The 24,686-nt window shown below is 38.5% G+C and overlaps 3 protein-coding genes across 8 annotated transcripts in view; 2 read left to right on the forward strand and 1 right to left on the reverse strand.

Moving 5' to 3' along the window:
* The window catches only part of LOC127626607 (zinc finger HIT domain-containing protein 1-like), a 30,366-nt gene extending 23,552 nt beyond the window's left edge, over nt 1–6,814 (forward strand). Inside the window, exons 1-5 of one of the 3 annotated variants that reach the window (XM_052102517.1) lie at nt 3,693–3,791; nt 4,027–4,197; nt 4,336–4,415; nt 6,242–6,411; nt 6,666–6,814. In XM_052102517.1, the coding sequence (XP_051958477.1) occupies nt 3,770–3,791; nt 4,027–4,197; nt 4,336–4,415; nt 6,242–6,411; nt 6,666–6,687 (465 nt within the window). In that variant the 5' untranslated portion in view covers nt 3,693–3,769 and the 3' untranslated portion in view covers nt 6,688–6,814. Of the gene's footprint in view, nt 1–3,692; nt 3,792–4,026; nt 4,198–4,335; nt 4,416–6,241; nt 6,412–6,665 lie in introns of those variants that run through there. The other 2 variants (XM_052102526.1, XM_052102537.1) reach the window with 2 other exon arrangements.
* A 782-nt stretch (nt 6,815–7,596) lies between these two features.
* On the reverse strand, nt 7,597–14,755 carry mogat3b (monoacylglycerol O-acyltransferase 3b). 3 transcript variants are annotated; one of them, XM_052102460.1, is made up of 8 exons: nt 14,723–14,755; nt 12,482–12,577; nt 12,159–12,266; nt 11,127–11,197; nt 10,771–10,975; nt 10,393–10,567; nt 7,923–8,107; nt 7,597–7,754 (listed from the first exon to the last, which is right to left on the reverse strand). In XM_052102460.1, exons 3-8 carry the CDS (start codon nt 12,244–12,246, stop codon nt 7,600–7,602), a joined length of 879 nt encoding a protein of 292 aa, XP_051958420.1. In that variant the 5' UTR covers nt 12,247–12,266; nt 12,482–12,577; nt 14,723–14,755; the 3' UTR covers nt 7,597–7,599. The 3 variants fall into 3 exon arrangements, with proteins under 3 accessions (XP_051958420.1, XP_051958403.1, XP_051958411.1); XM_052102443.1 differs by having other exon boundaries at nt 14,603–14,743; XM_052102451.1 differs by lacking the exon at nt 14,723–14,755 and adding an exon at nt 14,268–14,384.
* Nucleotides 14,756–18,779: 4,024 nt separating this feature from the next.
* LOC127629647 (neuronal tyrosine-phosphorylated phosphoinositide-3-kinase adapter 1-like) overlaps nt 18,780–24,686 on the forward strand; it is a 69,178-nt gene continuing 63,271 nt past the window's right edge. For both annotated transcript variants that reach the window (XM_052106787.1, XM_052106796.1), the window contains exon 1: nt 18,780–18,898. The gene's annotated coding sequence lies outside the window, so the exon portion shown is untranslated. The remainder of the gene's footprint in view (nt 18,899–24,686) is intronic.

The following is a 24,686-nucleotide window of genomic DNA, read 5'->3' on the forward strand; positions in this document are numbered from 1 at the left end:
ATCAAGAAACAAATTTAACCGGTTACCAGCATTCAAAAATATAGTTTTCACTGCGGAACAATTGAAAATCACTTTGTTCCAGATTTCGGTTATGTTCTGCTAAAAAAATCTTTCGTTTTCGTTTTCGTTCCTTGAACCGTTTTTCATTCCCTGGTTTATTCTATGATGATTTATTCTTCTTAGAATAAATTCGCGGGATTCAAACCAGTAACACGTGTTTGACAGTTCAAGGTGCTTGAGAAAGTTTTCGCACTTAATTAATTTATCTACATTTGAGATATACAGTATATTATTAGTTAAAAATAAGGCTTGAATGAGGCTACTGGTGTGCTGATCATTAAATTTGAGGCCGATACCGATCTCCGATTTTTTTACTCTAAGATTGGCCAATACTGTTTTTTTTTTTTTAAGTGCCCTTTGCCACACTTTATGGCACCACCTACTGGCGACTTGATATAAACTAATTACTGCTAATTGTCTCCAGGATGTGAGCGGGGTCTGAGTTGGGGTGGCAAAGTAAATTTTTCGGGTGGCACGTGTTGGCAGGTGCCACCCGAAAAATTTACTTTGCCACCCCAACTCAGACCCCGCTCACATCCTGGAGACTTCTGGCCCCGCCTCTGGCCAAGAGTCTAAAATTAGCTTTGCACATTAACACAAAAACGAATCTAAATGCAGTACTGTGTCCAACATAACAAAACGTCACAGTTCACTAATATCCAATGACACAAAATTAAATAAATTAACCTCAAAATGTTGATGTTCAGATGAAATGTTAAATTTAAGAGAAGCATTTAATTAGCTGTTTAATAAATGTGGTGAGATGAGATTTTGTAATACAGAGCTGAGATATTCTTCTAAAAATCTTTGTGTTCTGCAGAACAACAACAGTCATACACATCTGGAATGGCATGATGGTGAGTAAATTATGAGAGAATTAGAATTTTTGGGTGAACTATCCCTTTAATATTAACTAAATGAAAATGTAAATAATTTTGCAGAATCATTGCTTTACATCGTATTTCATGTCATCACTCCCCTTCCAACAGCAGGACGCCGCTTGGTCATTCGTGTGCTCGACTGCTCGGAACGAGTAGGCTACATGTAGGCTTCAATTATGAGTCATTATCAGGGCTGGACTGGTAATCTGGCATACCGGGCATTTTCCCGGTGGACTGATGCACTTTGGATAAAAGCGTCTGCCAATGTAAATGTAAATGTAGTTCATGCGAGTTAATATTGCAATATTACCTAATGCTTACATAAAAAATGTGTATGTTAAAAATGTATTGTATAGTATGTTGTAATTAACATTAACTAGGTTAAATAAATGCTGTAAAATTATTGTGCATTGCTAGTACATCTTAATGAATCCAACCTTATTATAAAGTGTTGCAGATTTATGTTATTTTAATTTTTACAACTCTATCAAATTCTCTTTCAGGTTATTTATAAGGAAATAAAAAGGAAAAATACAAAGTAAGAAAAAGATGTTAGCTTTACTGAACCTTTTTTACTAGAAACAAAAAAACGATTTCACTTAATTTGACTTCAGTTTAACCCATTCCACTTCCTTAAACAGGACCTTGAGGAGATTTCTGGTAATTTCGGATTTGATGATAACAGTAAAAGTTATGCTACTAAACTTAGAGTCAAATACTTCACTGCATGTAGATATTTTTCAGATATACTAAATACTGTATTGTATGATATGTCAGAACTGGATTTCAATGATGTCCATCATTTAAGGAACATGTGAGCCAAATTTGTTTCCCCCTAAACCATTGTGCTGAAAGTTGGTTGCAAATTCGATTGGCTACTACCTTCTTTTAACAAAGCAGCTGGTTGCAGATATTGTGTTCTGCATCAGTACTTAATCTATAATGTCAGTATGTTCATGTTCACTTATTTGGGAGCAATTAAATATATTTTCTGCTCCAAATAATACCAACAATTTCTAGGACAATAAACTAATATTGGCTTGTGTATAGTCCTGTGTAGCCAGACCTTTGACTAAAACAGCAAAAGGTCTGTGGCTTATACTACAGGCCAAGAACCGCCTACTTAGACAGGAAGAGCCTTCTAACTGACACATAAAGTGATCATTCAGTCGTTTTTTTACGTGACTTTTAGGGATGAGGTTATCAGAGAAATGTCATGCCATAATAAATGACCAGCATGGGAAATAAATGTAATTAAAATAATGGCGTAGCAGTGTCCACGACCGATGGCTCAGAAATCACATAGCAAAATAAAGTAAAATGTGAAGAGAATCTATGTACAGCACAGTAAACCTCAGTTTAGAACTAAGTAAACAAAGCAGAATAAACAGTTGAGCTCGTGGATATATCCAATGTAATTGCTTCTATGTCCCTCAAACAAAACTCTGAATATCTTTAAAAGATTTGATGTCACTAACCAAGCAAACTTTGATAATGATAATTTCATCCATAAAACTCATCGTTTTAACAAGAACCTTGTAAACACGACTCTGTTTTCATGCAGACTAATAATAAAAAGTCCTGTGTGCTTTCACTCACGGAAGTTTCATCAAAGAAGCAAATCAGATGAGTACTTGCTAACTTGAGAAACTGTTTGCCAGTCTTGTATGCAATATGCATCAGACGGCTTGTAAATTGAGTGCGTGCCATCAGAGGCTGAGACTATAGCTTGCTTTGCATTGTAATGTAAATACATTTTGGTGATCCACTTACAAATAAAAGTGTTTCTATTAAATATTTTAATTAAAGCCTATATCAATGGTTCTCATCCATGGGGTCGGGCCCACTAGGGGGACTCAGCACAATTCCTGGGGGGCTTCAAGTTCTCTTCAAATTATTTAAAATATGATAAATTATTATACTTTTTATATAATTATAATTCAACTTACTGAAATGCTATAAATGTAATAAATCCCTTAAATAGCTTGCTTTTTATGAAGAATATACAGTTCTAGAGATTTCTGGAATTCTGAAGTTTTAAGAAAATATATTATAATAGATATATCTTATAATATAAATATATAATAGCCCACATTGGGGCCTTTGAATATTTTCTCTGACAATGGGGGTCATGGAGTAAAAAAGGTTTGAGAACCACTGGCCTATATATCTCATATGCAATATTCCAAGCCTTCTAAACCCACGCAATAGCTTTGTGTGGGGCACAGACCCAAATTTAAGTAACAATTTCCCCTCTGTCATAGCTCCCAAAGCTCAAAAGCATCACTCACAGGTTTATGGCACTGCCATGTGGTATTTCACATGCCATGACATAACTCACCTTTTGTACAACAATATCTTATTCAAAAAGCAGACAACTAACCCTTCCACAACTGTGCCAATCTTGCACAGCCTTGCATGTTTGTCAGCATCAAGTGTGCATTACTTTTCGACTTCATTAATCTCTTTGTGTGTGCTTTAATCCATTTACCATAAATGTCTATTTTGTACTTTTCATGCAGCCATGCTCCAAATACAAAAATAAAAAACAAATCAGTAAAACATGCTGCAAAATAAAAAATAAAAAAACTAGTTATTGCTAAAAATAAACTATTTATTGACTGCATTAGTTTTTGTTTTTTTTCAAAGGTTAAAAAAAAAAAAAAACCAGCAGAATCGTCAACTTTTCCAGGAGCCGTCACAGCAATACTGTCCGCTAGATGGCAGTAATGCACAGAAATTGCGAACCGCCGTAAATGATCACAACAAGAAGAAGAACGAGACTCCTCTCCGAGCAACTTCAGTAGTTATTTTTTCAACTTCTGGAAATGGCGGAGAAGAAAATAGCTGGTATGTGTTCATGTAAACTTTCAAATTAAATGACGGATCATTTAGAATGGAGCCTAAAACCCGAAACATATGATATATGTTTCAAATTCCGTTCGTTCTCAATGTAACAATTTTCTGAGCATGTATAGCTGTGCATCACGGAGTTAGACCAGTTCGGATCTCTGGTGTTCATGTGCAGTTTATACAGTGATTATTTATTCTTCTTAGTTCATAACATGATGATTTATCCTTCTAGTTCGCTCGCAGGATCCGAACCAGCGGCGCGTGCTGGACGGCGCCACGCGTCAGCGCCGTTTGACCCGCCAGCTCGAGGCGCTTGAGAAAGACAACTTCCAAGACGACCCTCACGCGAGTCTTCCGCAGCTTGTCAAGCGACTGCCGCAGTTCGACGAAAGCATCGAATCCGGTAAAGAATTGAGTCGGTGTTATGCATCAAGCCCATCCAGTTGCACATGAACTATTCAGATACTACTAAATGTGTCTGACTCTGTGGCTCTGACGGATGTATTCTCTTTGTTCTCTCCTGATGGGTGTTTATTTAAAGGCAAGCGGAGGAAGAAGACAAGGGGTGATCATTTTAAACAGCGGTTCCGCAAAAACTTCCAGACTCTTCTGGAGGAGGAGGTAAGGTATCTGACACTCATATACTACTGTAGTGATGTGAGCTGAGTTCAAGCGACAGCATGCAAGACAAAACTCTTAATAACAGGCTACAGGAGTGTCTAGATAGAAAGAGAAATAGTTATTCTAAGTAATAAGTCCTGACTCAAGGGTATGGTTCACTCAAAAATGAAAAATCTCATCATTTACTCACCCTCATGCCATCCCAGATGTGTATGACTTCTGCTGAACACAAATAAAGATTTTTAAAAGAATATCTCCGCTCTGTAGGTCCATACAATTCAAATGTATGGTGATCAGGCCTTTGAAGATCCAAAAATAACAAAGGCAGCACAAACGTGATCCATATGACTGCAGCCTCGTTAGGCTGGATATCTCTGCTGCCATGTCATCAAGCACCGATGAAGGCCGTCTCAATTGTGAGCACCCTTGGAAGGCATCCTCGTTTTGCAGCCTTTCTTTGCCATATTCTGGAGGATGAATCGGGTGTATCCTTCATGGCTGTCAATTACCCACAATATTTTGCACATGTCCCATATTATTTTAAAAACAAAAAGGGTGGAAAATTAGTCACGGAAACCTTTTTGATGCAACTTTTTTCTCCCAAGTTTTTATTTGCATTTGCAGCAATGAAAATATGCAGAAAAATTAAAAATTCAAGTAGTTTAGACAATACAACAAATTAGAAGATACAAAGCACAAAAAAAATAATAAAAGGGCAATTACACTAATTTGAAAAGCTTTAAAAGTTTTATAGATTGTACAAGTCTATGGTTCTGTTTTTTCATATTTGAAAGGGTTTAAATATAAATTTTAAGATCAGTGTTGCACAATGTATTATATAAAGGCTTTTTTTGAGTGACTAGCTTTGTGAATAAAACATTTTGCTAAAATAATAAAGGGATTATGGACATATTTCTCATTTTCTTAAGAATATGGGTTTTCTAAACAAAGTAAAATATCACATGGCTCTAAGCTTATGGTTCACCATGCACACTTACTAGATTGTCTCATTCTAGCGCTGAATGCTGAGAGGTCTAGCCTAAAGCCTCCAGAGTACTTGTCTAGGATGGACCCAGCCTTACTTGGCTGCAGCCCTCTGTTTGAGAAGCACCCTAAAAGTGGAGATTGATAGGGGGGGCTTCAATATTGATCTGTTTCTTACCAACACCTATCATATCACTTCAGAAGATATTTATTTAACCACTGGATTACTTCTATGATGTCTTTATGTCCTTTTGGAGCTTAACATTTTTGAGTAAATGCTGAAAGAATTTAGATTTTTGGGTGAGCTATTCCTTTAAGGGTCTGTCACCCTACACTTTGAATATGCCAAAAAAATTGGACAACACAATGGACCAGGATATGATGTCACACGGGAGGGCTTCTGGTTTTAGCAAATAACATTTCCCAAATAACAAATATTATATTCTTAATGATAGAAAATACCATCTACTCCCTTTCCAACAACAATAAAAACATGTAGCTTTGAAATATGTATTCTTTTCAATTAAGGCAAGAGATCAGTGTGTGATGTTTTGATCTCGCCATCCAGATTTGCAGTTCAGAGTTCATCAAACTTGAACTTTTCTATGCAGTGTTGTATGAAAATTCTTCCATGAGCTGTCTTTTTCAAGAAGGTACAGCTGAAGGCTGGTTATCTCCTGGTTATCTTTTGGGCAACTCTCAAAGGGGGCTTCAATTCAACATGGTTAGGTTTAGGGAAAGAGTTATGAAAGGGGCTCCCTATATCTTTGTCGGCGGTTTGCACTTGGCTTTGTGTGCTCAAAGCCAAGTATGACAGCCCTTTACTCTCTTCTTTCTTTCAGGATTTGAGTGTTAGTGAGGGTCCAAACTATTTAACTGCATGTGCTGAGCCCTCTAAGTTTCCTCAGCGTAATTTCTGTGCGGTGTGTGGCTTTCCTTCAAACTACACCTGTGTGTCATGTGGAGCTCGCTACTGCTGTGTCCGCTGCCTAGGAACACATCATGAGACCAGGTAACACAATCTCTAACAAATGTCTTTGAAAAAGGCACCATACTTGAGCATGAGACCACATAGTTGTAACAACCACAGATATTACAAACAATCTGAGAACAAACCAACAGACACCAAAAGACAGGATGGCACACACATATTAAGACATGGTTAAACAACCTTACACACCCGGTGGCACAGACAAATCATACCATTAACATTTAGGACTGTGCAAGGTGAAGTGTGTGTAACAATATTTTTCATTGTCTTTTTAGGTGTCTGAAGTGGACGGTATGATCCGTTCATATCTACTAAACTGGTATCAAGAGCAAAGCTTGAGTTTTTGGTCGTATTCCACCCAGAATCTTAGTCTTATTTCTTTCTTAAGAGTTACGTTTTTTTTCTTAAAAGCATCACAGCCACTCGCATGCACAATAAAGTGCAATCATTAAAAATATCAGATTGATCAATTACTAGCAGCCTTGGCCCTGGCTAACCCCCTGCCTAAAATTAAAATCTTGTAAATAGTCTAAATATATACTTTAAAGAATACAATTGCTTATTCATTTATCTCCCGATTTATCATAATTAAGGGAAATCATAGCATGAACAGTGTTTTTTTTTTTTGTACAAAGATTTTTATTAACGATTGATTTGTTTTTCTTAATTTTGTAATGCAAATCTGTACATTTGTTTATCTTGTTGTAAAATGTCTGAATCAAATAAATGCCTTTCTCAATTCCAAGGCCTATTGTGTCTAAATAGAGGTATCCCACTTTAAAGACATGGGACATAAATGCCTCTGAATTGTTACCCTCATCTAAAACCTTTAAAAAAAGAAGAGATCAAATATCATGAAACTGAGCCGGAAAGGCACAATCACTTATCTTCACAATTAGAAATAGCATTATCTAACTCTGCTAGAGGTGAGTAAATATTTTTACATCCTGGATGACTTAAGTTTTTGTGCTAAAAGGCACAGATGTAGATAGAGCTTTGTTCTGGTTTAGAACCCAAATCACATTCATTAATTTGTGTAATGGCCTTGGCCGATATTGTGCTTTAAACATTACTTTGAGAACCAAAAAAGCTAAAAATATTTACATGGAAACATCATAGTAATTTCACATATCCCTCCCACATGATGTATTATAGGCTGAAGCAGAGCATTTGTTTCTGTGTAAATACCGGTATGTGGCCCCAATATTTCTAGATAATGCGTAGCTCGTGTGTGTCCGCCAGTCCGCAGCTGGTCTTATGTGTGTGGAAAAGTTTAGAGAGAGCCTCCATGTATAAACGGTGGAAATAATCCACCTGTTCCTGAGATGGACTGCGAACCTGTGGCACGGTAATGGGATGGCCCACTGAAAAAGAAAAAAGGTACATCCATACATTACTATCTATACTTGGCTATGAATAAAATAAATGAAAAAAACTTCCATTTGCAAGAAGTTAAATATGAAGAAGAGTTTTAGTCAGTTTCAGTTTATAACAATTTACAAATTATGATGCGACAACTCATTCCAACTGACCAACAGTGGTGACGGGACTCCTGTAGGGCAGAAGAAGCCATCGTTCCCCAGTGAAGAGACATGGAGCAAAACCCATAACCTGTTTAAAAAGAGCCTGCAGCCTTCGACCCACACTGCCCTCAGGTAGAACCACCTGCTGGAAAAGCTCATTCTCACCGAAAGAGTATACAGGAACCAGGTCAGCCCTAATTAAACAACAAAGAGAAGAGAATAATGTGGTCATGTGAGATATACAGAACAGCTTTTAATGCAGTACAGTTACAGCATTGTGCAAGTTTAAAACACTTGGACCCGATCACACAACCGTGAGTAAACAGTTTCATTCATGAATATTTCAAATGTCATGATTGTTTGATAGTTTATGGTGCTGTTGAGCATACAGTAAGTGAACTGTTTAACACAGTGCATCCGGAAAGTATTCACAGCGCTTCACTTTTTCCAAATTTTGTTATGTTACAGCCTTATTCCAAAATGGATTAAATTCATTATTTTCCTCAATTCTACAAACAATACCCCATAATGACAACGTGAAAGAAGTTTGTTTTAAATCTTTGCAAAGTTATTAAAATAAAAAAATAAATCACATGTACAGAAGTATTCACAGCCTTTGTTCAATACTTTGTTGAAGCACCTTTGGCACCAATTACAGCCTCAAGTCTTTTTGTGCATGATGCTACAAGCTTGGCACACCTATTTTTGGGCAGTTTCTCCCATTCTTCATTGCAGGACCTCTCAAGCTCCTCCATCAGGTTTGTTGGGGAGCGTCAGTGCACAGCCATTTTCAGATCTCTTCAGAGAGGTTCAATCGGGTTCAAGTCTGGGCTCTGGCTGGGCCACTCAAGAACATTCACAGAGTTGTACCGTAGCCACTCCTTTGTTATCTTGGCTGTGTGCTTAGGGTCGTTGTCCTGTTGGAAGATGAACCTTCACCCCAGTCTGAGGTCCAGAGTGCTCTGGAGCAGGTTTTCATCAAGGATGTCTCTGTACATTGCTGCATTCATCTTTCCCTCGATCCTGACTAGTCTCCCAGTTCCTGCCACTGAAAAACATCCACTCAGCATGATGCTGACACCACCATGCTTCACCGTAGGGATGGTATTGCCCAGGTGATGAGCAGTGCCTGGTTTCCTTCAGACATGACGCTTGCCATTCAGATCAAAGAATTCAATCTTTGTTTTTCATCAGACCAGAAAATTTTGTTTCTCATGGTTTGAGAGTCCTTCAGGTGCCTTTTGGCAAACACCAGGTGGGCTGTCATATGCCTTTTACTGAGGAGTGGCTTCCATCTGGCCACTCTACCATACGGGCCTGATTGGTGGAGTGCTGCAGAGATGGTTGTTCTTCTGGAAGGTTCTCCTCTCTCCACAGAGAAAGGCTGGAGTTCTGTGAGTGACCATCTGGTTCTTGGTCACCTCCCTGACTAAGCCCCTTCTCCCCTGATTGACCGATTCCAAACTTCTTCCATTTACGGATGATGGAGGCCACTGTGCTCATTGGGACCTTCAATGCTGCAGAAATGTTTCTGTACCCTTCCCCAGATCTGTGCCTCGATACAATCTTGTCTCGGAAGTCCACAGACAATTCCTTGGACTTCATGGCTTGGTTTGTGCACTGTTATCTGTGGGACCTTATATAGACAGGTTAGTGCCTTTCCAAATCATGTCCAATCAACTGAATGTACCACAGGTGGCTCCAATCAAGTTGTAGAAACATCTCAAGGATGATCAGTGGAAACAAGATGCACCTGAGCTCAATTTTGAGTGTCGTGGCAAAGGCTGTGAATAGTTATGTACATGTGATTTTTTTATTATTATTTTTTTAATACATTTGCAAAGATTTCAAACAAACTTCTTTAATGTTGTAATTATGGGGTATTATTTGTAGAATTTTGAGGAAAATAATGAATTTAATTTATTTAGGAATTAGGCTGTAACAACAAAATGTGGAAAAAGTGAAGCGCTGTGAATACTTTCCGGATGCACTGTATATTCTGATGCAATGTGTTGGATGTGCATTAAGTGTAAAGCCTGAAATATATTTTTATAATGTTGGTGAGCTTGTTCATTCTCTTCCAACTGAACTTGAAATATGGCTGTATATGAGGGGTTACACACTGTTAGCCAATTAAAACTGCCCATTTACATTGAAGTTTTAAGGGGGTGCTTAGGCCAAAACCGAGCGTTTCAGACAGATGCCCAGAGATAGATCATATATTACTAAATGATGAGTTTTGGTGCAAAAAAAGTACTAATATTATCGGTGGACCTCAGGGAAGATGATACAATTATTTATAAAAAAAAGTGACTGCCATGACACCTTAATTTATTACTATTGCAATGTGAGTGAGGATTGGGATGATTTAGGCAGTGAAATCTAGACATTAACCTTTGGAACTCTGGGTTTAAACTAGATGTTTATTTCAGTCAATTAGTACAATCTTCTTATCTCAATCTTGTTCTCTTTCTCTTACCCATGTTCAAGGGCCAGTCGAACAAAGCCTTTCCTCTGTCTCATGACTACGGTATTTACTCCAGGAGATGAGGCAAGTGATTCCTCTGCCCCTCCAATGATGATGACCAAAGCATTGCCCACACCAGTACGGCTCAGCACATAATCTAAACTCTGCTTACTGACAGGCAACAGACCTAAAAAGGAGAAAACAAATGGAGAAACTACATTGAAAGGACTTTTTATTTTATTTTTTTATCTAGAAATTGTTATTCAGGGGTATATTGCATTTGAGTACTTTTGCACACACTTGACATCATACACTTGTTTTCTTTCCTCGCCTCAATCCACAAGCACATTTCTCGATTACTTTCTAACTCATTTTCTTGTAGATACTGACCTGCACACAAAATATATTCTCTTAAGAGGGGAAGGCGGAAAAGTCCGGCCAAGATTGCAAGAGTATTGCGCACTCCAGGAAAAGTCTCAGTGAATCCACTACAGTTTGTACTGAAACATGAGAAGGCTCCCACACACATGATACCATGAGGATGGCAGCCCAGAATATAGTTCTTGTTGGGACTCAGCTCAGCAGTCTTCACAAGCTGAGGGGGAAAGGAAGGAAGAGAAAGAAAGAGACAAGGACGGTTATAAGGCACAGAGGATTCAAAATGTCAGGTTGGTACAAATTAAAACTGTGCCAGAAGAAGAATATGCCTGAAGTCATGTATTGGGTATAATGCTTGTGTTTGTTACCTTCACAGGGAAGTAGTCTCGGAAGTGTCTCCATACTTCCCAGCCTCTCACAAACTTTGTTTGCCTGCCACCTAGTGGACACAGGCAGAAACACAACCACACTAAAACAAATAATATATCCAAAAAGAGATCACTTCAAAGGAGGTCTCAATATAAGTTTCAAAATACGTTTTTGTTTGTTTCACTTGCTTTTCTTCAACTGCTGCTGCTTAACATTGAAGCTGTTACTTAAACTTTTATTGTTTCCTTTTCATATATGTTTTTATCAATCTCAACCTCAACTAATTATTCTACACAAAGCGACCTACTCCATGTAGAATAAAACTGATTTAAATAAGCCACTGATCTGACTGGAGTATTCATCTCAAGTGTATATCTGAGCTCAGTTCACCTAGGCTATGTTCACACCGCAGCTGAATGTTGCCCAAAACTGATTTTCTGCTCAAATATTTTTGTAAGGTTGTTCACATTACATGAAATTTAGCCCATATCAGACACTAGTCTGAACGGCCGATGTTTGTTATCTGACCCACATGCGTACAACACTCCCAGAGCATGCCTATTAAAAACCCACATTATTATTATTATTTCAATATGTATAATGAATTAGCAGGGGGGGTTTTTTTAAGCAGAATTGGACACTTAATGACTATCAAATAAAATATTTGCAAGCGATTGAAGACCAGATCATTTTAAATAGTCATATGCAGTTGTATAGTGGAATTACCATTGAAGCTCAAGAATATAATAATAATTCATAAAATTGAAGGACGGCATGAAAACCGTCTTTATGTAAGGTAAGAGTTGTTATCTGTAATTGTTCCATTGTTCAAGCCAAATCTAAACCCTTGATATCAGGCATATTACCGGTACACAGTAAGTGACGAATGTTGAGTTAGACTGATGTAAAAACGGTGTTAACGTAGCCATATTGATTTTAGTGTGTTTAGATGTTGGCATTTAACACTTGATACAAAAAGTGCATAATACACGTGTGAAATATATGACAAAAAATAATTGACCTGGATTTACCTCTTTCAGGTGTGTACCAATCGTAGATCTGCCAGGCGAAGTAGAGTGTGGGGAGGGGCCACAGAGAGGTGAACATCAAGTAGACCATCAATAATAGACAGGACACTCCTGCATACACACACACACACACACACACACACACACACAGAGTGCCAAATACTATCAGCACGGATTGTGAAAAAACTTAGACCCAATAGTCCTGAGAAGCACAAGTTATGTAAAGTGGCATATAGCATCAAAAAGTAGCTTCAATTTTCTGCATTCTTTGTGCGTGTTTGTGCGTGTATGCTTGCGTGTAGGAATGCGCTTGCCACAGGTCTCACCCAATAACAGAAATGAAATCACCCATTGTAAGACACTTATATCCTCGATAAACTCCTTCCAGTGAGACTTCTGCCCCTTCCCCTTTATCTTAGGAACTGAGAAACAGAGGATGTATAAGGGAGAGAAGAAACGGATTAAGAGATCTGTTTGTTAATGTAAATCAAATTGTCTAAGTGAGCGCTCATTGATGCATTTTCACCAGTTTGAGAAATAAGTTTACATGTTGAAGGCGTAGATCTTGATTTTTAGCATTTTAATCAAATTGCATGCCTTATATTCAGGGTGTGGGAGTAATGAAATGCATGCAACGGGAATATGTATTTAAAATACATAATATAAGTAATTGTATTCCACTACAGTTACAATTTAAATCATTGGTATTTAGAATAGTTACATAAATTATTTTACTTACTGAAGAGATTACTTTGTATTTTATTGTCATTTGTTTCATTTAATATTTACTCCTTTCAGATGAAAACATTATAATGTTTACATACATATAAATGTGATCCAAAGTGCATTTGAACAGCGGTGAAACTCTTTCTTATGATGCATTACATTCGTACGAGCAGCCCGTTAGTAATTTTAAAGTTTCGAGCAGAAGAAATGGAAATAAACCTTGTGAAATAAACCTTTGTCTGCTTTATGCTAAGCTAAAATGCTATTTCTAGCCATTTTACATGCACGTTACCAGGCATGATCATATTTTTTTATCAAGAAAATTCATGTTAGATCATAATTTCTTTTTTTCTATAAGACCTTTGATATTAGGGCAAAAAAAATCGTATTCTTGATAATAATTTTTGTATTGTTTTCCTGTAAAAATACTTAAAATAAGATAGATTTGATTGATCTTGTTTTAGAAACAACACTGCATAAGATATTTAGGTTTTTCAGAGAATGTATTTTTAACATGTGTATTTTGTCTTACTGTACTGGTGGAGTTTTCATAGTGAAAACAAGTGAAAAAAATCGACCAGTGCTGAAGAAGTAATTCAAAGTATTTAGAATACATTACTGACCTTGAGTAATCTAATGGAATATATTACAAATTACATTTTACAGAATGTATTCTGTAATTTGTAGTGGAGTACATTTCAAAAGTAACTCTCCCAATCCTGCTTATATTAAATAATACACCTTACCATATTAAATAACTTTTAAGTCATCTTGCCACCCCATTGGATATTTGGTAAGACCCACTAGTGGGCCTGGCCCCCTGGTTGAGATTTAACATTTAACTTGAGGTTTTATCATTTGACTTGAGATTTAGCTGTATCATTACATTTTAAGATATATAGGTTTATATTATGCCTTTATATTTATGATTGAATGGGATATTTATTAAATACAATTTTATCACTAAATATATAAAATATGGCATTTAAAATCCACTTGTCTGAACTAAATCTGACAAATCGGCCAATTATTTGCAGCACACTTTATTTTACTTTGTGTACACTCATTATCCTGTGTAGTATCATTCTAAAATGGAGAATCTGACCTCCTGACCCCACTTAGTTCTGTGATATTATGTAATGTGCCATTCTTTCAAGTCCACATTTGCATTTATATACATTACGGCTGCATTGTACCTGCACTAAATCAGCATCCCTCTCTCTAGCGTTTAGAGAATTATAACACCACCGCAATTACAATTACACATTGAATCATACACCACATTATAGTGTTGGTTGCAGACCTAAACTTTGATGCATGTTCGATTAATTCTACATTGTAGAAATGTCCTATATAATTATCTATTTTACAATGCCGAGAGCCTACCGTTATGTTGGCCCATTAAACACCCAATTGTGCAGTATGTGACGATCCTTAAGGCAACTTAATCCACGTCCTCACCTTCGCTAACAAGACTGGTGCTTCTCTTGTTTGCACTTTGATCGGTTCAATTGGTCAAACAGATAACGACCCTTATCGCGACACTGTAAATGCATATGTGGGCAGTTTCAGGACTGTGTTGGCTATCTGGTGTTTATCTCATACCACGAATGAATTCGCGCCTTGTCCGCATGACTGAAAAACATTTAAAGCATCCGGTTTCCTTCGTATATATCGTTCGTAAAAAATGGAGAAAACTGTTGAAGTCTTTGTTATCATACCTAAGAAGCGAAAACGCCAGAACCGCCTGCCCTTGTGCCAGAGTAAGGCACGAGGACGCGATATCATTGTAGCGGCGGATTTCTTAAATATTTCTTCTAAACGAGTTGAATGAAAAATACCTATCGCTGGCGCGTGTGGCAGACAGCTGCACAAGGGAGGAGCGACTGTGTGCGCGCGCAGTGTGTTCAACAGCTGGTTTAAAAAATGGCTATGGCATGCCACTTTAGCTTGTAATGCTTCCAGCATTGCTGGTTGTAATTGCATTTTTACTAGTAATACACTGTATTTCAATCAAAGAGCTCTTCTATAGATGAGATTTTCTACCAGCACCAATTTCAATTACATGGCTCTCTATTGGCATTTTTACTAGTAAGAATTAAAATACAGTTGCAAAGCTGAACAATTGAAATACAGAGCTCTGCAATTGCATTTTTACTAGTAAGAATTATAATTACAGAGCTGTAATATTTTTTTTACTAGGATCCAATTGCATAGTCATACAATTAAAGGTGCACTCAGTATTTTTTTCCTCATTAAAAAGGTTAAATCCAAAAGAAATGAAATGTAATTTTGCAATATATGTAGGAAATCATGACCACTCACATTAAAATGAAGACTCCAGTCATATCAGCAACCTTATAAAAGCTGTTTTATTCTGCATGGAGAGGGTCCGAACATGGGGGCTGCCATGTGAGAATCACACGAATACTCGCTTAATCTCAGTAACCGTCCTGTTATTTGACCCTTTCACTCGCTCATTCAAGTAATCATGGCTGACTTTTAATAATAATTTTTACAATGACATCTGAAACTGAACACTATTGATTTTAAATTATGCTGCATCCAAGCCACTAGGTGTCAGTGTAAGTCCAAGATGACACAACGAAAAAAAGTTACTGAGTGTACTTTTAAATTAAAGAGCTCTACTATTGTGTTCTTACTAGTAAATACTTGTATTCATTAGATGCCAAACAGAAGCAATTACACCTTTCCAAATCCCGACTGAGATTGGCTACATTTTAAAATAAAGGTCATGTGTGGCATGGGTAGATATTACAAACATACTAGCTGCATTCACGTAGCGTCAGATTTACTGTAATATAGAGATGAAAAGTCAGATATGCTTTGTCATTTATGGGTAATATTTAATCACTATATTACATCTGTGAACACTTAACACTACTAGTAAGAATCACTATTGTAGAGCTCTAAAATTACTTTTATTTTTTTTACTACTATACACAATTTCATTCTTACAAGTAAAGCTTGTTAATTGGAATTCATACTTATTAAAATTAGGGCTGTCAATCGATTAAAATTTATAATCAAATGAATTACATGGTGTGCCGATTAATCAATAGAATAAATCGCATAAATAACTATTTGCTGAGGAAAGCCCCTCAAATAACATTAATTCAATATATAATGATGAAATAATTTAAAAGTTATATTTAAATAATTGTGTGTGTGTGTGTGTGATAATTTAATATATAATATATATATATATATATATATATATATATATATATATATATATATATATATATATATATATATATAACTCTGCAAAAAAAGAAACGTCCCTTTTTCAGGACATTCAGATAATTTTGTACAAATACAAATATCTATTTATGAGCATGCACCTGTGGAACGGTCATTAAGACACTAACAGCTTACAGAGGGTGGGCAATGAAGGTCACAGTTATATAAACTTAGGACACTAAAGATACCTTTGTACTGACTCTGAAAAACACCACAAGAAAGATGCCCAGGGTCCCTGCTCATCTGTGTGATTGTGCCTTAGGCATGCTGCATGGAGGCATGAGGACTGCAGATGTGCCAGGGCAATAAATTGCAATGTCTGTACTGTGAGAAGCCTAAGACAGTGCAGGGAGACAGGAAGGACAGCTGATCATCCTCGCAGAGGCAGACCACGTGTAACAACACCGGCACAGGATCAGTACATCCGAATATCACACCTGCGGGACAGGTACAGGATGGCAACAATAACTGCCCGAGTTACACCAGGAATGCACCTCCATCAGTGCTCAGACTCTTCGCAATAGGCTGAGAGAGGCTGGACTTAGTGCTTGTAGGCCTGTTGTAAGGCAGGTCCTTACTAGACATCACTGGCAACAAGGTCGCTCACCTATGGGCACAAACCCACCTTTGCTGGACCAGACAGGACTGGCAAAAAGTGCTCTTCACTGACGAGTCACAATTTTGTTTCACTTGGGGTGATGGTCGGACTCACGTTTACACAGAGAGTTACACAGAAGCCTGTACACTGTAGCAGGATCGATTAGGAGGTGGAGGGTCCGTCACGGTCTGGAGCGGTATGTCACAGCATCATTGGACTGAGCTTGTTGTCATTGCAGGCAATCTCAACGCTGTACACTACAGGAAGACATCCTCCTCCGTCATGTGGTACCCTTCCTGCAGGCTCATCCTGACATGACCTTCCTGCATGACAATGCCACCAGTCATACTGCTCGTTCTGTGCATGATTTCCTGCAAGACAGGAATGTCAGTGTTCTGCCATGGCCAGTGAACAACCCGGATCTCAATCCCATTGAGGTCCCCTGTTGTATCGGAGGGTGAGGGCTTGGGCCATTTCCCCAGAAATGACCGGGAACTTGCAAGTGCCTTTGTGGAACAGTGGGGTAATAGCACAGCAAGAAATGGCAAAACAGATGCAGTTCATGAGGAGGAGATGCACTGCTGTACTTAATGCAGCAGGCCACACCAGATACTGACTGTTACTTTTGATTTTGACCCCCCTATGTTCAGGAACACATTATTCAATTTATGTTAGTCACATGTCTGTGTAATAATAAACGACTTGTTGATGAGAGAGGTCAACAGAGAATGGCCAGACTGGTTCAAATTGACAAAAGTCTATGGTAATTCAGATAACCGCACTGTACAATTGTGGTTAGAAGAATATCCTCTCAGAGTGCTATTCTGAGAAGCGGGTTGGAGCTGTTTTGGCAGCACGAGGGCAATCTACACAATATTAGGCAGGTGGTTTTAATATTGTGGCTGATCGGTGTATATGCAGTATGCGCATAAGCTACACCAATTAACGTGTAATGACACAATGATTCTCCACCATCATGAAGTGTGAGTACTTTACTGTTATTTTTATGTTATGTTGTCCATGTCTTTATACTTTTACATTTCTCGCTCACTGCTTGGCTCTTGCTCATGTAAAATCATTCTCTCACTCCGGGCATGGATGGCACATTTACGACAGGTGCATCTATAAATAAAGTGGATGGAAGTGTAGGGAAGGAGAGGAGGTTTATTATGGGCGAATGAATGTCACATGAGCAGATTTAGGAAGAAATGGGACTGTCCTGCATAAAGAGTGTGTACATACCATGGATGGATAGTCTGTGACTAGGTGATGTGAACCAAAATTTGTCATTCTGTGGAGGAGTGCTGTAACTTACCTGTTCAGGTGAATTAAACAATTGTCATGACTGACATTATGTGGTATCTTGGAATAAACCTAAAGAATACATGCAAAATTATAGGTCTAGCTAGGGTAAATCTGAAGTGCAGTCTATATGTTATTTCTTTGGGGAAGGAAAAACAGTTTTGACCAAAGTAATGTGATGTGAAATATTCAGCAGTGCCTCAAGTATGGCGTGTGCAGAAAATGTCTCCCAGCAGCTTGATCCAACGTCATTTTAGGAGAGCGAGGCACGCGTCTGCTTCTGTGAACGACGAACTCTCAATTATTTGCTAAATTAATATGAGCGCTAACTGAGCGAAATTGCGCCGACATATCTGTATGTCTGTGGGATCTGCATTCATTACCGTTGAATCGTCTCGCGCTTAAACACCGTTCCACAGTATCTGCATTTGTGAATGGTTATGGGCCTGTTTTGAACGGATTTCGCTCTGCTCTCTCTCTCTCTCTCTCTCTCTCTCTCTCTCTCTCTCTCTCTCTCTCTCTCTCTCTCGCTCGATCTCTCTCTTCCCTACAGTCGCAGTAAACTGCACCATAGATAGCGAAGCTCTTTCTCGTCGTACTCCGTGTACTCTTTGCGGAGAGTGAATGTGGATGAGGATGTTGTTTACAAAAAGCAGCCAGCCGTTCAGCCCACTGATGCGCTGTCTCCTGAGATATAATTTTGCATCTTATCTTTAATGACACACTTGGAAATTACTGTCACCTCCATCTTTACTCTATGAAGATGGCAATGTCGTCGTCAGCAGACCGGCGTGGATTTGTTGTTGTCTGATTTTACTTCTTGTCCCCTGCAATTCGACTTCACACCGTTTATGTAAGTCAATCTATTCTATATCATCCGGCACCATTTCATCATTAATTCAGTGCACACGCGGATGTTTTTAAATCAGACAAACTGTGACGAAATTCGACCTCAATTAGTACTGACGTGTGTGAAAATATAATCACAAACATCTGGGAACGGATATACAATCTCCCACAGAGATTGGCCAAGAAGCTATACATCCTCTTATTTTACAGTTATTGTGCCAGTAGCTATATAATTTTTCATGGACAAAATATGTTGTATTTATAATTACAAGCATAGCCCTGGAAATTGTTGAACTGTATAACCATTGGAGGTTATTTCTTATCGCGACGTCTCGAAAATTTCCACACATAAAAAATAAGACGTGTCGGCTGATATGTGCGTAATAAGCCGTTGATCTTTCCTCCGCACTACCCAGACGAGTCTTTTGGAGATGACACAGAACAGTGTTGTTGCTACGAACCATTCTCCGCGTCATGCTGTTAAAAAGAAATGTGTAAAAGTGTGTGATTATTTGAGCGGAGATAAGTGACGCGTCTTGGTGAGCGTCTTCAGGGATGGTGCAGGATGTGCATGTGCGTTTTAAGAGTTAGTTATATTGGGAATAAGCCTGCGTCGGTGAGTTATTACAGATTACATTAAGCTTCTAATACGATGAAGAAAATGAATATCTATTTTATTTTTAAGTAGTAAATAATTTTTGCTCAGGCGTGCAAACCGGCTCAATACACCGGTTGTCTTCAGAGTCACCAGAAATATACGTCTCACGTAATAATGAACTGCGCGTGAAGGTGGCATCAGAATGGCAATGGCACGTGCGACAGGCTACAACCGCAGCCAATTTTATTACAGTCGTGATGTGATAGTAGTAAGATGGGAGGCGTGTTTGCGCGTGTATGTCTGTGACAGGACTTGTACTGCGCTTGTGCTCGCTTGAACCTGGACACGACTGCTGAACCGAGGTACCTTACGAATACTCTTTTTTTTATTCCTGGTAATGATTAATAGCACCAGATAAATTACTCACAGATTAAAAGCAAGGAGTTGGTGCGGGGAAAGCCAGTTAGGCGATGAGTAGACTGCAGAAGAGACCAGCGGCCCCACCTTGTCTGGGGGCTGTGGATGTGTGGAAACGTTGAAACAAGGCTTTTAGCAAAAGTGTTGAACAATAACTCCGAATTTGTGATCAGTTAGGCATTCTGTATCAATTAATCAACATTTGCCAACAGAAGGGCACTTTATTGTTCAGCCAAATATTTTTGCTTGTTTTTACCATGATGGGGCTGAAGAACCACATGCAGTCAAATATGCAGTATTCTATATTTAAACACCATGTGAGGGCTATTTTACCTTCAGTCAGTCCTCCAGTTGATCAATTAATCAGTAGTTAATAAGTAGTTAAGTGTTATGTATTGACCTTTTGGGAAAAGAGTTAAATGGCTTATTTTCCACAAAAATGAAAGTCATTTACTCACCCTCATCTTGTTCCAAACCTGGACAGCTTACTTTCTTCTGTGGAACACAAAATGTGATGTTAAAGGGATAGTTCACCCAAAAATGAAAAGTCTCTCATCATTTACTCACCCTCATGCCATTCCAAATGTGTATGACTTTCTTTCTTCTGCTGAACCCAAATTAAGATTTTAAGAAGAATTTCTCAGCTCTGTAGGTCCAAACAATACAAGTGAATGGTGAATTTTCATTCTTGGGTGAACTATCCCATTAAGAAGAATTTTAGTGTCAGGCACCATTCTTCTGTGGCTAAGGGAGTGTAGCCTACAACACAACTAAAATAAGCAAATAAAAGCTGAAAACACAACGTAAATAAGCCACAGCACTACGAAATTAAGACACAACACAACAGAAAAACCACACCATGATGGAAATAAGTCGCAACACAAAAGAAAATTCATAGCACAATGGAAATAAGCTACAATACAACTAAATTAAGCCAAACAAAACGAAATTAATAAGATACAACACAACAAATTTATCCCCCAAAAAATAGTAATAGAAATGCTGTTTTTTGTATTTAAGTGCTCTTTCCAATACCTGATTCCGTTTTTACCAGAACCGTTTGAATGCACATCAACATTTGCTTGAATTCTTACCGGGCAATGATGCAAAAATGCATCACAGTACCTGCTATTTTTGCGTACTGGCAGCTCTTGTAAGGTGTCCAGCTCCTGTGAAAATGGGCTGTATGCAGGCCCTCGCTGGGACCCCGAAGAGCTCAGGGGAAATGCTCAGATCCCAGATGAACACTCTATTGTGACACGTTGACTGGGGAACTCCTGTAGTAACCTGCAGTGGGAAGAGCAGCTCTCTGTATCAAGATCTCTCATGCATTGAGTCAGACTGCCACACTAATGAAAATACATTGATTACAATATTTATTTTCTGTAAATTTTGCTGTGCAAAATTTTGTGGTGTTGTGGCTTATTTCCACTGTGCTGTTTCTTTTCTGTTGTGCTGTGGCTTTATTTTGTTGTGTTGGACCTATATTTAGTTGTGTTGTGGCTTATTTCCATTGTGTTTTCAGCTTTTTATTTGCTTTGCTAATTTGGTTGTGTCATGCACTTCTCAGCCACCATACCATTTACTATCATTGCAGAACTAAGGCAAACATTCTACTTAACATCACATTTTGCATTCCAAGTTGTAGGGTTTGCAACAAAATTTTTGAGTGAACTATCCGTTTTATATAATATGTGTTAATTTGTTCTCAGATTAGTGTGTGTGTGTGTGCTGGGTGTGCTAGTTTTCTGTATTTCTGGGCATGTAAGTGATGTTGATGAATGACTAAAATGTGTTATGTGTACTTATTTTTGTGCATGTGTCAGTGGATGTTTTTGTGAGGATATGTATGTATGTGCGTCTAGTAACCTCTGTGTAAATGCCTTTAAACTAAACTCTTGCCACAACAAAATAAGAGCGACTTCTAGTGGCTGGAAAGAGAATACCTACAGTCCCTGTATCTGTATCTCTATCTCTTACCAACTCCCTGTCTGCCTATTCTCAGCAGCTATTAACATGTCTTTGATATTTGATGAAGCAGCACACGTGGGATGGAGTGAAATGGAGAAAGAGAGGAAAAGGGTGATTAAGAAGGAGGGAATGGTAAGATCTTTAGTCATGGATCCTACAATAATGATCAGATAGATTTAAGTACTGTGTATTTGGGAAATTAGAGAATGGAAGTGCATTTATGAACCATAAAAGATAGAACACCATATGATCGTAAGAGACATAAGGATATATCAGGAAATAAATAAGAAGTGTGTTGTACAGGAGAGACTGAGTGTTTGTGTGTGACTTTGACAGATGCTCCCATGAAAAGCAAATTTTTCAGGTTGGGCCTTAGTCTGTCTGGATGATCCAGGCTCAGGCTGTACGTTTCCTGTAGTTTTCTGTTTAGTGTAGTGCTTCAGCATACTAATGTAAAGCACAACTTAGGGTGTACTCACACTAGGCAATCTGTATTGTGCCTGAACATGTTTGACCCCCAAAGTCCAGTTCGTTTGACTAGTGTGATCGTTCCGAGCAAGGTACACAGAACTGTGCCTTGGCCCGCTTGAAGAGGTGGGCTCGGGCATGGTTCAGTTGGTTCAGGCACAGTACACATCTAGTGTGAGAGGGCCGTGTTTCACAGTGCCCCAAACCAATCAAAGTAAGCCACAAATTAAGTAGCAATACAAGAATGGACTCCATCGTGCTGTGCGAGAGCGTAATATCGTAATAACGTAAGCGTGCTCAGGCCTGGAACGTTAAGTGCAATGTGAGTGCAGGCCAGCGGGGGAGTGGGGAGGGGGGACAATCGTGCTTGGGCACAGTACAAGGCAACCGGGCTTAGTGTGAGTACACCCTTGGTTACTCTATATAGCGTAACCCTTTTATGTATTGCTGTCAGTCAGAGTTGTTGTTAGGAACAGCAACTGTGAGTATTTTTTCCTAGAGCAATTATATGTGTGTTTTTGTACATTCATACACTTGCATACACATTATCCAACTACTCTACATTATGTTGTAACCACCACTTTCAAGGGTTTCACATCTAAAGGAAGAGAATGAGAGGAGTACTGTATCTGGTGAGTCCAGAACAGGTCTTGCTCAGGACTACAGGTGAAAAATAAAAAGAACCAATAACAAAGAAGATGGTTGGGAGGAGGCCAACATCATTGGGGACCCTGACAAGCAACATCAAAGTTTCAGCGATAGATTCAATAGAGCATAGCTTGTACTGTACACAGACCGGGGGAACAAAAGTGAGGACATTCAATTTTCATGTTTTTGGCAGACCTGGTTTTTACTGAAGGAATTTAAACGCAATAGAAGAATGACCAGAAATGTTAACAACTCCACAAAAGTTGTATCTTCTGGGTCCAGAATAGCTACTGCTTATATAAAGTCAGATCTTTCAGGCTGTCTTCCTTTTGGATGCTCAGAATGTAATACCTGTTTTAGTGTAACATGGAAACACTTTTTGGTTAAAGGGTCACATCTGGGAATTGAGCATGGATGCAAAGTAGAGAGCTTTAGGAATGGCTCAGTCTATGCATGAGTGTGTTCTGTACTAAATGTTTTTGGGATTTGCTTCACTGGAGTCTTTCACAACTGTGGCAAAGCAGGTTACCACAAATCTTTCTTTATTGGTAGTATCCTAATAGTAACAGTATGTCACATTTTTACTTGGTCGTATGACTGTTTTGTGCATAATATGTATGTGCAGGAAGGTAAAGGGGTTACCTCTACTCATTTACTTTAGACCTGAAATATATTTTTGCTTCTGCCATCACAGCACCCACTCCCTTGTCCTCATCCCACCTTTACACACATACAGACACACACAGACAAGCAGTCCTTTGGTCACTTACTACTCAAAACAATGTATTCCCTTGGGATGAGCATGTGAAGGGGTCCATTACTCCAGCATCTGCCTCTGGCTTGAGTATGCGTGAGAATGTGTATTGCTGTGTACGTGTCTGTTTGTGTACATACACTATTTGTACATGCATGCAGTGGGTATGCACAAACACACACATGTACAATGATTTTGATGCTCTGACCTGCTCCTACCCAAAACACAGACATTGATTTGTGAAAACAGTAGTGTGCCCCATGGGAGGGAAAAACATTTATTAACCTGGTCTCGCGTTACTATGCTTATATTTTGCAATATGATTTTTATGTATTGCTGCAGTTTCCTTGCAAAATGAATACTAGAGGCACTACAACATTGGGTGGAGTTACTCAAAAAGGAGGTTGCACCAACTCCAAAAGGGGGCATCATTTCCACTCACGGTTAGGTTTAGGGAAAGAGTTAGGTTAGGGGCTCCCTATATCTTTAATTGCAGTTTGGTGCTCCTGCCCCTGCCCCTTTTTGAAGCTCTGCCTGCAGTTCTCAGTAAAATGGCAGGTTATTAGTTCCTAAACACTTTTTACCCTGTTCTTCTCACAATGCTACAATATCTTATGACATCAAAACACTGTTGCTGTAGCACATTACACAGATACATTTCAATGTTTGCATTACAAAAGCAACTACTGTACATTTGCAAGCTTACAATACTTGTGATGAACAACATAATATAATTTAGCAAAAATGTTACCACAGTCATGTCATTTTTACAAGACCATTTTCAGGGATCTGTCATTTTGGTGTAGTGCTCGCACACACATGCACACATAAACGTAACAATTCCTTGTCAACTAATATTGTTTTTTCAATGACTGATGTAGATACAGATAACTAGAGAGTGGGGTGGCCAATGACCAATATAATTATGATATTAGT

This window comes from Xyrauchen texanus, chromosome 3 (genome assembly GCF_025860055.1).
Source record: "Xyrauchen texanus isolate HMW12.3.18 chromosome 3, RBS_HiC_50CHRs, whole genome shotgun sequence".
Classification (NCBI taxonomy): Eukaryota; Metazoa; Chordata; class Actinopteri; order Cypriniformes; family Catostomidae; genus Xyrauchen; species Xyrauchen texanus.

What these genes read in the sequence shown, in the direction of transcription:
- mogat3b (XM_052102443.1), bottom strand. Translation starts at nt 14,669, where the DNA reads ATGATATCGCGTCCTCGTGCCTTACTCTGGCACAAGGGCAGGCGGTTC. An exon ending in CTGGCGTTTTCGCTTCTTAG is followed by an intron (nt 12,578 to 14,602) that starts GTATGATAACAA and finishes TCTGTTTCTCAG; the next exon opens with TTCCTAAGATAAAGGGGAAG. An exon ending in GATTTCATTTCTGTTATTGG is followed by an intron (nt 12,267 to 12,481) that starts GTGAGACCTGTG and finishes GTGTGTATGCAG; the next exon opens with GAGTGTCCTGTCTATTATTG.